Raw genomic sequence first — 17,705 nt, forward strand, 5'->3', positions numbered from 1 at the left:
CATCACCCACCCCCAGCATAGCCATCCATCATTACTACAGGACTGGGGCTCCACTCATCACACACCCCCAGCATAGCCATCCATCAGTACTACAGAACTGGGGCTCCACTCATCACCCACCCCCAGCATAGCCATCCATCATTACTACAGGACTGGGGCTCTACACCATCACCCACCCCCAGCATAGCCATCCATCATTACTACAGGACTGGGGCTCCACTCATCACCCACCCCCAGCATAGCCATCCATCATTACTACAGGACTGGGACTCCACTCATCACACACACCCAGCATAGCCATCCATCATTACTACAGGACTGGGGCTCCACACCATCACCCCCCCTCCGCTGACATTGAGGCCATTTCTGAGGCTGATGGAGACGCACATTAGCTGGACGGGTGGGGCAATGTGTACAGTGTGGAGGGGTCACCCGATTCTTACCCTTGTGCCCTCTTCCAGGTGGCAAGGCCCGCGCTAGCTGCCCCCCTGGTTGGTTCTACTACAAGGCGAACTGCTATGGCTACTTCCGATATCCACTCACTTGGCCTGAAGCCGAGGTAAAATCCTGCTCCTGCCTAGTAATCCGGCAAATATTGATTATAGGAATGTACGGGATGAAAGGAACTTAATGACAGACGGCAGTGTACACTGACAGCCGTCATCTCGGATCCTTCTATCATTATAGGTGGAAGCATCTGCCAATTATCTTCTCCTGTCCATGATTGGCAAATACATGGAGTAACTATAGAATAATATACCCAGCACTATATATATAATATACCCAGCACTATATATATAATATACCCAGCACTATATATATAATATACACAGCACTATATATATAATATACCCAGCACTATATATATAATATACACAGCTCTATATATATAATATACACAGCACTATATATAATATACACAGCACTATATATATATAATATACACAGCACTATATATAATATACACAGCACTATATATAATATACACAGCACTATATATAATATACACAGCTCTATATATAATATACACAGCACTATATATATATAATATACACAGCACTATATATATAATATACACAGCACTATATATATAATATACACAGCACTATATATATAATATACACAGCACTATATATATAATATACACAGCACTATATATATATAATATACACAGCACTATATATATATAATATACACAACACTATATATATAATATACACAGCACTATATATATATAATATACACAGCACTATATATATAATATACACAGCACTATATATAATATACACAGCACTATATATATAATATACACAGCACTATATATAATATACACAGCACTATATATAATATACACAGCACTATATATATATAATATACACAGCACTATATATATAATATACACAGTCCTATATATATATATAATATACACAGCACTATATATAATATACACAGCACTATATATATATAATATACACAGCACTATATATAATATACACAGCACTATATATATAATATACACAGTCCTATATATATATATAATATACACAGCACTATATATAATATACACAGCACTATATATATATATACACAGCACTATATATATAATATACACAGCACTATATATATATATATATATACACAGCACTATATATAATATACACAGCACTATATATAATATACACAGCACTATATATAATATACCCAGCACTATATATATAATATACACAGCACTATATATAATATACACAGCACTATATATATATAATATACACAGCACTATAAATATAATATGCACAGCACTATATATATAATATACACAGCACTATATATAATATACACAGCACTATATATATAATATACACAGCACTATATATATAATATACACAGCACTATATATATATATATACACAGCACTATATATAATATACACAGCACTATATATAATATACACAGCTCTATATATATAATATACACAGCACTATATATATAATATACACAGCACTATATATAATATACACAGCACTATATATATATAATATACACAGCACTATATATAATATACACAGCACTATATATATAATATACACAGTCCTATATATATATATAATATACACAGCACTATATATAATATACACAGCACTATATATATATAATATACACAGCACTATATATATAATATACACAGCACTATATATATATATATATATACACAGCACTATATATAATATACACAGCACTATATATAATATACACAGCACTATATATAATATACACAGCACTATATATAATATACCCAGCACTATATATATAATATACACAGCACTATATATAATATACACAGCACTATATATATATAATATACACAGCACTATAAATATAATATGCACAGCACTATATATATAATATACACAGCACTATATATAATATACACAGCACTATATATATAATATACACAGCACTATATATAATATACACAGCACTATATATATAATATACACAGCTCTATATATATATATATATATATATATATAATATACACAGCACTATATATAATATACACAGCACTATATATATAATATACACAGCACTATATATAATATACACAGCACTATATATAATATACACAGCACTATATATAATATACACAGCTCTATATATAATATACACAGCACTATATATATAATATACACAGCTCTATATATAATATACACAGCACTATATATAATATACACAGCACTATATATAATATACACAGCACTATATATAATATACACAGCACTATAAATATAATATACACAGCACTATATATAATATACACAGCTCTATATATAATATACACAGCACTATATATATAATATACACAGCTCTATATATAATATACACAGCACTATATATAATATACACAGCTCTATATATATAATATACACAGCACTATATATATATAATATACACAGCACTATATATAATATACACAGCACTATATATAAATAATATACACCGCACTATATATATAATATACACAGCACTATAAATATAATATACACAGCACTACATATATAATATACACAGCACTATATATAATATACACAGCACTATATATATAATATACACAGCACTATATATAATATACACAGCACTATATATAATATACACAGCACTATATATATAATATACACAGCACTATATATATAATATACACAGCACTATATATATAATATACACAGCTCTATATATAATATACACAGCACTATATATAATATACACAGCTCTCTATATATATATAATATACACAGCACTATATATAATATACACAGCACTATATATATAATATACACAGCACTATATATATAATATACACAGCACTATATATAATATACACAGCTCTATATATATAATATACATAGCACTATATATAATACACACAGCACTATATATATAATATACACAGCACTATATATATAATATACACAGCACTATATATATAATATACACAGCTCTATATATAATATACACAGCACTATATATAATATACACAGCTCTCTATATATATATAATATACACAGCACTATATATAATATACACAGCACTATATATAATATACACAGCACTATATATAATATACACAGCTCTATATATATAATATACACAGCACTATATATAATACACACAGCACTATATATAATATACACAGCACTATATATAATATACACAGCTCTATATATATAATATACATAGCACTATATATAATATACACAGTCCTATATATAATATACACAGCACTATAAATATAATATACACAGCACTACATATATAATATACACAGCACTATATATATAATATTCACAGCACTATATATAATATACACAGCACTATATATAATATACACAGCACTATATATATATATATATATATATATATACACAGCACTATATATAATATACACAGCACTATATATATAATATACACAGCACTATATATATAATATACACAGCACTATATACATAATATACACAGCACTATATATAATATACACAGCACTATATATAATATACACAGCACTATAAATATAATATACACAGCACTATATATATAATATACACAGCACTATATATAATATACGCAGCGCTCTATATAATAAACATAACCCTATATATAATATACACAGCACTATATATAATATACACAGCACTATATATATAATATACACAGCACTATATATAATATACACAGCACTATATATATAATATACACAGCTCTATATATAATATACACAGCACTATATATATAATATACACAGCCCTATATATATAATATACACAGCACTATATATAATATACACAGCACTATATATATAATATTCACAGCACTATATATAATATACACAGCACTATATATATAATATACACAGCTCTATATATAATATACACAGCACTATATATATAATATACACAGCCCTATATATATAATATACACAGCACTATATATATAATATACACAGCACTATATATAATATACACAGCACTATATATATAATATACACAGCTCTATATATATAATATACACAGCACTATATATAATATACACAGCACTATATATAATATACACAGCTCATATATATAATATACACAGCACTATATAGAATATACACAGCTCATATATATAATAAACACAGCACTATATATATAATATACACAGCACTATATATATATAATATACACAGCACTATATATATATAATATACACAGCACTATATATATATATATAATATACACCGCACTATATATATAATATACACAGCACTATATATAATATACACAGCACTATATATATAATATACACAGCACTATATATATAATATACACAGCACTATATATATATAATATACACAGCACTATATATATATAATATACACCGCACTATATATATAATATACACAGCACTATATATAATATACACAGCACTATATATATAATATACACAGCACTATATATAATATACACAGCTCTATATATATATAATATACACCGCACTATATATATAATATACACAGCACTATATATAATATACACAGCACTATATATATAATATACACAGCACTATATATATAATATACACAGCACTATATATAATATACACAGCACTATATATATAATATACACAGCACTATATATATAATATACACAGCACTATATATAATATACACAGCACTATATATATAATATACACCGCACTATATATATAATATACACCGCACTATATATATAATATACACCGCACTATATATATATAATATACACAGCACTATATATATATAATATACACAGCACTATATATATAATATACACAGTCCTATATATAATATACACAGCACTATATATAATTTACACAGCACTATATATAATATACACAGCACTATATATATATAATATACACAGCTCTATATATAATATACACAGCACTATATATAATATACACAGCACTATATATATAATATACACAGCACTATATATAATATACACAGCACTATATATATAATATTCACAGCACTATATATAATATACACAGCACTATATATAATATACACAGCTCTATATATAATATACACAGCACTATATATAATATACACAGCACTATATATATAATATACACAGCACTATATATAATATACACAGCACTATATATATAATATTCACAGCACTATATATAATATACACAGCACTATATATATATAATATACACAGCACTATATATAATATACACAGCACTATATATAATATACACAGCACTATATATAATATACACAGCACTATATATAATATACACAGCTCTATATATATAATATACACAGCACTATATATAATATACACAGCACTATAAATATAATATACACAGCACTATATATAATATACACAGCACTATATATATAATATACACAGCACTATATATAATATACACAGCACTGTATATAATATACACAGCACTATATATAATATACACAGCACTATATATAATATACACAGCTCTATATATATAATATACACAGCACTATATATAATATACACAGCACTATATATAATATACACAGCACTATATATAATATACACAGCACTATATATAATATACACAGCACTATATATATAATATACACAGCACTATATATAATATACACAGCTCTATATATAATATACACAGCTCTATATATAATATACACAGCTCTCTATATATAATATACACAGCACTATATATAATATACACAGCACTATATATAATATACACAGCACTATATATATAATATACACAGCACTATATATATAATATACACAGCACTATATATATAATATACACAGCACTATATATATAATATACACAGCACTATATATATAATATACACAGCTCTATATATATAATATACACAGCACTATATATAATATACACAGCACTATAAATATAATATACACAGCACTATATATAATATACACAGCACTATATATATATAATATACACAGCACTATATATAATATACACAGCACTATATATGTATATATAATATACACAGCACTATATATATAATATACACAGCTCTATATATAATATACACAGCACTATATATAATATACACAGCTCTATATATATAATATACACAGCTCTATATATAATATACACAGCACTATATATAATATACACAGCACTATATATAATATACACAGCTCTATATATATACTATACACAGCACTATATATATATAATATACACAGCACTATATATATATAATATACACAGCACTATATATATATAATATACACAGCACTATATATAATATACACAGCACTATATATAATATACACAGCACTATATATAATATACACAGCACTATATATATATAATATACACAGCACTATATATAATATACACAGCACTATATATATATAATATACACAGCACTATATATATATAATATACACAGCACTATATATAATATACACAGCACTATATATAATATACACAGCACTATATATATATAATATACACAGCACTATATATAATATACACAGCACTATATATAATATACACAGCACTATATATAATATACACAGCACTATATATATAATATACACAGCACTATATATATATAATATACACAGCTCTATATATAATATACACAGCACTATATATAATATACACAGCTCTATATATAATATACACAGCACTATATATAATATACACAGCACTATATATAATATACACAGCACTATATATATAATATTCACAGCACTATATATAATATACACAGCACTATACATAATATACACAGCACTATATATATAATATACACAGCACTATATATATAATATACACAGCACTATATATAATATACACAGCACTATATATAATATACACAGCACTATATATATATAATATACACAGCACTATATATAATATACACAGCACTATATATGTATATATAATATACACAGCACTATATATATAATATACACAGCTCTATATATAATATACACAGCACTATATATAATATACACAGCTCTATATATATAATATACACAGCTCTATATATAATATACACAGCACTATATATGTATATATAATATACACAGCACTATATATATAATATACACAGCTCTATATATAATATACACAGCACTATATATAATATACACAGCACTATATATATAATATACACAGCACTATATATATATATATATATATAATATACACAGCACTATATATAATATACACAGCTCTATATATAATATACACAGCTCTATATATAATATACACAGCACTATATATAATATACACAGCACTATATATATAATATATACAGCTCTATATATAATATACACAGCTCTATATATATACTATACACAGCACTATATATATATAATATACACAGCACTATATATATATAATATACACAGCACTATATATATAATATACACAGCACTGTATATAATATACACAGCACTATATATATATATAATATACACAGCACTATAAATATAATATACACAGCACTATATATAATATACATAGCACTATATATAATATACACAGCACTATATATATAATATACACAGCACTATATATATAATATACACAGCACTATATATATATAATATACACAGCACTGTATATAATATACACAGCTCTATATATATACTATACACAGCACTATATATATATAATATACACAGCACTATATATAATATACACAGCACTATATATAATATACACAGCACTATATATATATAATATACACAGCATTATATATATAATATACACAGCACTATATATATAATATACACAGCACTATATATATATAATATACACAGCACTGTATATAATATACACAGCTCTATATATATACTATACACAGCACTATATATATATAATATACACAGCACTATATATAATATACACAGCACTATATATAATATACACAGCACTATATATAATATACACAGCTCTATATATATACTATACACAGCACTATATATATATAATATACACAGCACTATATATATATAATATACACAGCACTATATATATAATATACACAGCACTATATATATAATATACACAGCACTATATATATAATATACACAGCACTGTATATAATATACACAGCTCTATATATATACTATACACAGCACTATATATATATAATATACACAGCACTATATATAATATACACAGCACTATATATAATATACACAGCACTATATATAATATACACAGCACTATATATAATATACACAGCTCTATATATATACTATACACAGCACTATATATATATAATATACACAGCACTATATATATATAATATACACAGCACTATATATAATATACACAGCTCTATATATATACTATACACAGCACTATATATATATAATATACACAGCACTATATATATATATATAATATACACAGCACTATATATATAATATACACAGCACTATATATATATAATATACACAGCACTATAAATATAATATACACAGCACTATATATATAATATACACAGCACTATATATATAATATACACAGCACTATATATATATAATATACACAGCACTATATATATACTATACACAGCACTATATATATATAATATACACAGCACTATATATATATAATATACACAGCACTATATATATATAATATACACAGCACTATATATAATATACACAGCACTATATATATAATATACACAGCACTATATATATATATAATATACACAGCACTGTATATAATATACACAGCACTATATATATATAATATACACAGCACTATATATATATAATATACACAGCACTATAAATATAATATACACAGCACTATATATATAATATACACAGCACTATATATATATAATACACACAGCACTATAAATATAATATACACAGCACTATATATAATATACACAGCACTATATATAATATACACAGCACTATATATATAATATACACAGCTCTCTATATATATAATATACACAGCACTATATATATATAATATACACAGCACTATATATAATATACACAGCACTATATATATAATATACACAGCACTATAAATATAATATACACAGCACTATATATAATATACACAGCACTATATATATAATATACACAGCACTATATATAATATACACAGCACTATATATATAATATACACAGCACTATATATATAATATACACAGCACTATAAATATAATATACACAGCACTATATATAATATACACAGCACTATATATAATATACACAGCACTATATATAATATACACAGCACTATATATATAATATACACAGCACTATATATATAATATACACAGCACTATATATATATAATACACACAGCACTATAAATATAATATACACAGCACTATATATAAATTACACAGCACTATATATATAATATACACAGCACTATATATATAATATACACAGCACTATAAATATAATATACACAGCACTATATATATAATATACACAGCACTATATATAATATACACCGCACTATATATATAATATACACAGCACTATATATAATATACACAGCACTATATATATAATATACACAGCACTATATATATAATATACACAGCACTATATATATATAATATACACAGCACTATATATAATATACACAGCTCTATATATATAATATACACAGCTCTATATATAATATACACAGCACTATATATAATATACACAGCACTATATATATAATATACACAGCACTATATATAATATACACAGCACTATATATATAATATACACAGCACTATATATATAATATACACAGCACTATATATATAATATACACAGCACTATATATATAATATACACAGCACTATATATAATATACACAGCACTATATATATAATATACACAGCACTATATATAATATACACAGCACTATATATATAATATACACAGCACTATACATATATAATATACACAGCACTATATATATATAATATACACAGCACTATATATATATAATATACACAGCACTATATATATATAATATACATAGCACTATATATAATATACACAGTCCTATATATAATATACACAGCACTATATATATATAATATACACAGCACTATAAATATAATATACACAGCACTATATATATAATATACACAGCACTATATATATAATATACACAGCACTATATATATATAATATACACAGCACTATATATATACTATACACAGCACTATATATATAATATACACAGCACTATATATAATATACACAGCACTATATATATAATATACACAGCACTATATATATATAATATACACAGCACTATATATATATAATATACACAGCACTATATATATATAATATACACAGCACTATATATAATATACACAGCACTATATATATAATATACACAGCACTATATATATATAATATACACAGCACTGTATATAATATACACAGCACTATATATATATATAATATACACAGCACTATATATATATAATATACACAGCACTATAAATATAATATACACAGCACTATATATATAATATACACAGCACTATATATAATATACACAGCACTATATATATAATATACACAGCACTATATATAATATACACAGCACTATATATATAATATACACAGCGCTATATATAATATACACAGCACTATATATATAATATACACAGCACTATATATAATATACACAGCACTATATATATAATATACACAGCGCTATATATATAATATACACAGCACTATATATAATATACACAGCACTATATATAATATACACAGCACTATATATATAATATACACAGCTCTATATATAATATACACAGCACTATATATATATAATATACACAGCACTATATATAATATATACAGCACTATATATAATATACACAGTCCTATATATGTAATACACAGCTCTATATATAATATGCACAGCACTATATATAATATTCACAGCACTATATATATAATATACACAGCACTATATATATAATATACACAGCACTATATATAATATACACAGCACTATATATAATATACACAGCTCTATATATAATATACACAGCACTATATATAATATACACAGCACTATATATATAATATACACAGCACTATATATAATATACACAGCACTATATATAATATATACAGCACTATATATAATATACACAGTCCTATATATGTAATACACAGCTCTATATATAATATACACAGCTCTATATATAATATACACAGCTCTCTATATATAATATACACAGCACTATATATATAATATACACAGCACTATATATAATATACACAGCACTATATATAATATACACAGCTCTATATATAATATACACAGCACTATATATAATATACACAGCACTATATATATAATATACACAGCACTATATATAATATACACAGCACTATATATATAATATACACAGCACTATATATATATACACACAGCACTATATATAATATACACAGCACTATATATATATAATATACACAGCACTATATATAATATACACAGCACTATATATAATATACACAGCACTATATATATATAATATACACAGCACTATATATAATATACACAGCACTATATATATATAATATACACAGCACTATATATATGATATACACAGCACTATATATAATATACACAGCACTATATATATAATATACACAGCACTATATATATATATATATATAATATACACAGCACTATATATATAATATACACAGCACTATATATAATATACACAGCACTATATATAATATACACAGCTCTATATATAATATACACAGCACTATATATAATATACACAGCACTATATATATATATATATATATATAATATACACAGCACTATATATAATATACACAGCTCTATATATAATATACACAGCACTATATATAATATACACAGCACTATATATAATATACACAGCTCTATATATAATATACACAGCACTATATATAATATACACAGCACTATATATAATATACACAGCTCTATATATAATATACACAGCACTATATATAATATACACAGCACTATATATAATATACACAGCTCTATATATAATATACACAGCACTATATATAATATACACAGCTCTCTATATATAATATACACAGCACTATATATATAATATACACAGCACTATATATAATATACACAGCACTATATATATATATAATATACACAGCACTATATATATAATATACACAGCACTATATATATAATATACACAGCACTATATATAATATACACAGCACTATATATATATATAATATACACAGCACTATATATATATATAATATACACAGCACTATATATAATATACACAGCACTATATATAATATACACAGCACTATATATATATATAATATACACAGCTCTATATATAATATACACAGCTCTATATATAATATACACAGCACTATATATAATATACACAGCACTATATATAATATACACAGCTCTATATATAATATACACAGCACTATATATAATATACACAGCACTATATATAATATACACAGCTCTATATATAATATACACAGCTCTATATATAATATACACAGCACTATATATAATATACACAGCACTATATATAATATACACAGCTCTATATATAATATACACAGCTCTATATATAATATACACAGCTCTCTATATATAATATACACAGCACTATATATATAATATACACAGCACTATATATAATATACACAGCACTATATATATAATATACACAGCTCTATATATAATATACACAGCACTATATATAATATACACAGCACTATATATAATATACACAGCACTATATATATAATATACACAGCTCTATATATAATATACACAGCACTATATATAATATACACAGCACTATATATATAATATACACAGCACTATATATAATATACACAGCACTATATATATAATATACACAGCTCTATATATAATATACACAGCACTATATATAATATACACAGCTCTATATATAATATACACAGCACTATATATAATATACATAGCACTATATATATATATATATATAATATACACAGCTCTATATATAATATACACAGCTCTATATATAATATACACAGCTCTATATATAATATACACAGCACTATATATATAATATACACAGCACTATATATAATATACACAGCTCTATATATAATATACACAGCACTATATATATAATATACACAGCACTATATATAATATACACAGCACTATATATAATATACACAGCTCTATATATAATATACACAGCTCTATATATAATATACACAGCTCTCTATATATAATATACACAGCACTATATATATAATATACACAGCACTATATATAATATACACAGCTCTATATATAATATACACAGCACTATATATATATATAATATACACAGCACTATATATAATATACACAGCTCTATATATAATATACACAGCTCTATATATAATATACACAGCACTATATATATAATATACACAGCACTATATATAATATACACAGCTCTATATATAATATACACAGCTCTATATATAATATACACAGCACTATATATAATATACACAGCACTATATATAATATACACAGCTCTATATATAATATACACAGCTCTCTATATATAATATACACAGCACTATATATATAATATACACAGCACTATATATAATATACACAGCTCTATATATAATATACACAGCACTATATATATATATAATATACACAGCACTATATATAATATACACAGCTCTATATATAATATACACAGCTCTATATATAATATACACAGCACTATATATAATATACACAGCACTATATATAATATACACAGCTCTATATATAATATACACAGCTCTATATATAATATACACAGCTCTCTATATATAATATACACAGCACTATATATATAATATACACAGCACTATATATAATATACACAGCTCTATATATAATATACACAGCTCTATATATAATATACACAGCTCTCTATATATAATATACACAGCACTATATATATAATATACACAGCACTATATATAATATACACAGCACTATATATAATATACACAGCTCTATATATAATATACACAGCACTATATATATATATAATATACACAGCACTATATATAATATACACAGCTCTATATATAATATACACAGCTCTATATATAATATACACAGCACTATATATAATATACACAGCACTATATATAATATACACAGCTCTATATATAATATACACAGCTCTATATATAATATACACAGCTCTCTATATATAATATACACAGCACTATATATATAATATACACAGCACTATATATAATATACACAGCTCTATATATAATATACACAGCACTATATATATATATAATATACACAGCACTATATATATATATATATAATATACACAGCACTATATATAATATACACAGCACTATATATATAATATACACAGCACTATATATAATATACACAGCACTATATATATATAATATACACAGCACTATATATATATATATAATATACACAGCACTATATATAATATACACAGCTCTATATATAATATACACAGCACTATATATATATATAATATACACAGCTCTATATATAATATACACAGCTCTATATATAATATACACAGCACTATATATATAATATACACAGCACTATATATAATATACACAGCACTATATATATAATATACACAGCACTATATATAATATACACAGCTCTATATATAATATACACAGCACTATATATAATATACACAGCACTATATATAATATACACAGCACTATATATAATATACACAGCTCTATATATAATATACACAGCTCTATATATAATATACACAGCTCTCTATATATAATATACACAGCACTATATATATAATATACACAGCACTATATATAATATACACAGCACTATATATAATATACACAGCACTATATATAATATACACAGCACTATATATATATATATATATATACACAGCACTATATATAATATACACAGCACTATATATAGTATACACAGCACTATATATATAATATACACAGCACTATATATAATATACACAGCACTATATATAATATACACAGCACTATATATATAATATACACAGCACTATATATATAATATACACAGCACTATATATATATATATAATATACACAGCACTATATATAATATACACAGCACTATATATAATATACACAGCACTATATATATATATATATAATATACACAGCACTATATATAATATACACAGCACTATATATAATATACACAGCACTATATATAATATACACAGCTCTATATATAATATACACAGCACTATATATAATATACACAGCACTATATATATATATATATATATATATATATAATATACACAGCACTATATATAATATACACAGCACTATATATAATATACACAGCTCTATATATAATATACACAGCACTATATATATATATAATATACACAGCACTATATATAATATACACAGCACTATATATAATATACACAGCACCATATATATATATATATATATATATATATATATATATATATATATAATATACACAGCACTATATATAATATACACAGCACTATATATAATATACACAGCACTATATATAATATACACAGCACTATATATAATATACACAGCACTATATATATATATATATATACACAGCACTATATATAATATACACAGCACTATATATAATATACACAGCACTATATATATATATATATACACAGCACTATATATAATATACACAGCACTATATATATAATATACACAGCACTATATATATAATATACACAGCACTATATATAATATACACAGCACTATATATAATATACACAGCACTATATATATAATATACACAGTCCTATATATAATATACACAGCACTATATATATATATAATATACACAGCACTATATATAATATACACAGCACTATATATAATATACACAGCACTATATATAATATACACAGCTCTATATATAATATACACAGCACTATATATAATATACACAGCACTATATATATATATATATATATATATATAATATACACAGCACTATATATAATATACACAGCACTATATATAATATACACAGCTCTATATATAATATACACAGCACTATATATATATATATATAATATACACAGCACTATATATAATATACACAGCACTATATATAATATACACAGCACTATATATATATATATATATATATATATATATATATATATATATAATATATACACAGCACTATATATAATATACACAGCACTATATATAATATACACAGCTCTATATATAATATACACAGCACTATATATAATATACTCAGCACTATATATAATATACACAGCTCTTTATATAATATACACAGCACTATATATAATATACACAGCTCTATATATAATATACACAGCAGTATATATATATATAATATACACAGCACTATATATATATAATATACACAGCACTATATATATAATATACACAGCTCTATATATAATATACACAGCAGTATATATAATATACACAGCTCTATATATAATATACACAGCACTATATATAATATACACAGCACTATATATATATAATATACACAGCACTATATATATAATATACACAGCACTATATATAATATACACAGCACTATATATATAATATACACAGCACTATATATAATATACACAGCACTATATATATATATAATATACACAGCACTATATATATAATATACACAGCACTATATATATAATATACACAGCACTATATATAATATACACAGCACTATATATTATATACACAGCACTATATATATTATATACACAGCACTATATATTATATACACAGCACTATATATATAATATACACAGCACTATATATGATATACACAGCACTATATATATATAATATACACAGCACTATATATATATAATATACACAGCACTATATATAATATACACAGCCCTATATATAATATACACAGCCCTATATATAATATACACAGCACTATATATAATATACACAGCACTATATATATATATATATATAATATACACAGCACTATATATATAATATACACAGCACTATATATAATATACACAGCGCTATATATATA

At 23.7% G+C, this 17,705-nt stretch overlaps 1 protein-coding gene across 1 annotated transcript in view; it reads left to right on the top strand.

Moving 5' to 3' along the window:
• REG4 (regenerating family member 4) overlaps positions 1-17,705 on the top strand; it is a 67,151-nt gene that overhangs the window by 13,359 nt on the left and 36,087 nt on the right. Inside the window, exon 3 of the mRNA XM_072132099.1 lies at positions 462-559. Coding sequence (XP_071988200.1) covers positions 462-559 — 98 coding nt within the window. The remainder of the gene's footprint in view (positions 1-461; positions 560-17,705) is intronic.

The sequence above is a fragment of the Engystomops pustulosus genome, unplaced genomic scaffold, assembly GCF_040894005.1.
Source record: "Engystomops pustulosus unplaced genomic scaffold, aEngPut4.maternal MAT_SCAFFOLD_227, whole genome shotgun sequence".
NCBI lineage: Eukaryota > Metazoa > Chordata > Amphibia > Anura > Leptodactylidae > Engystomops > Engystomops pustulosus.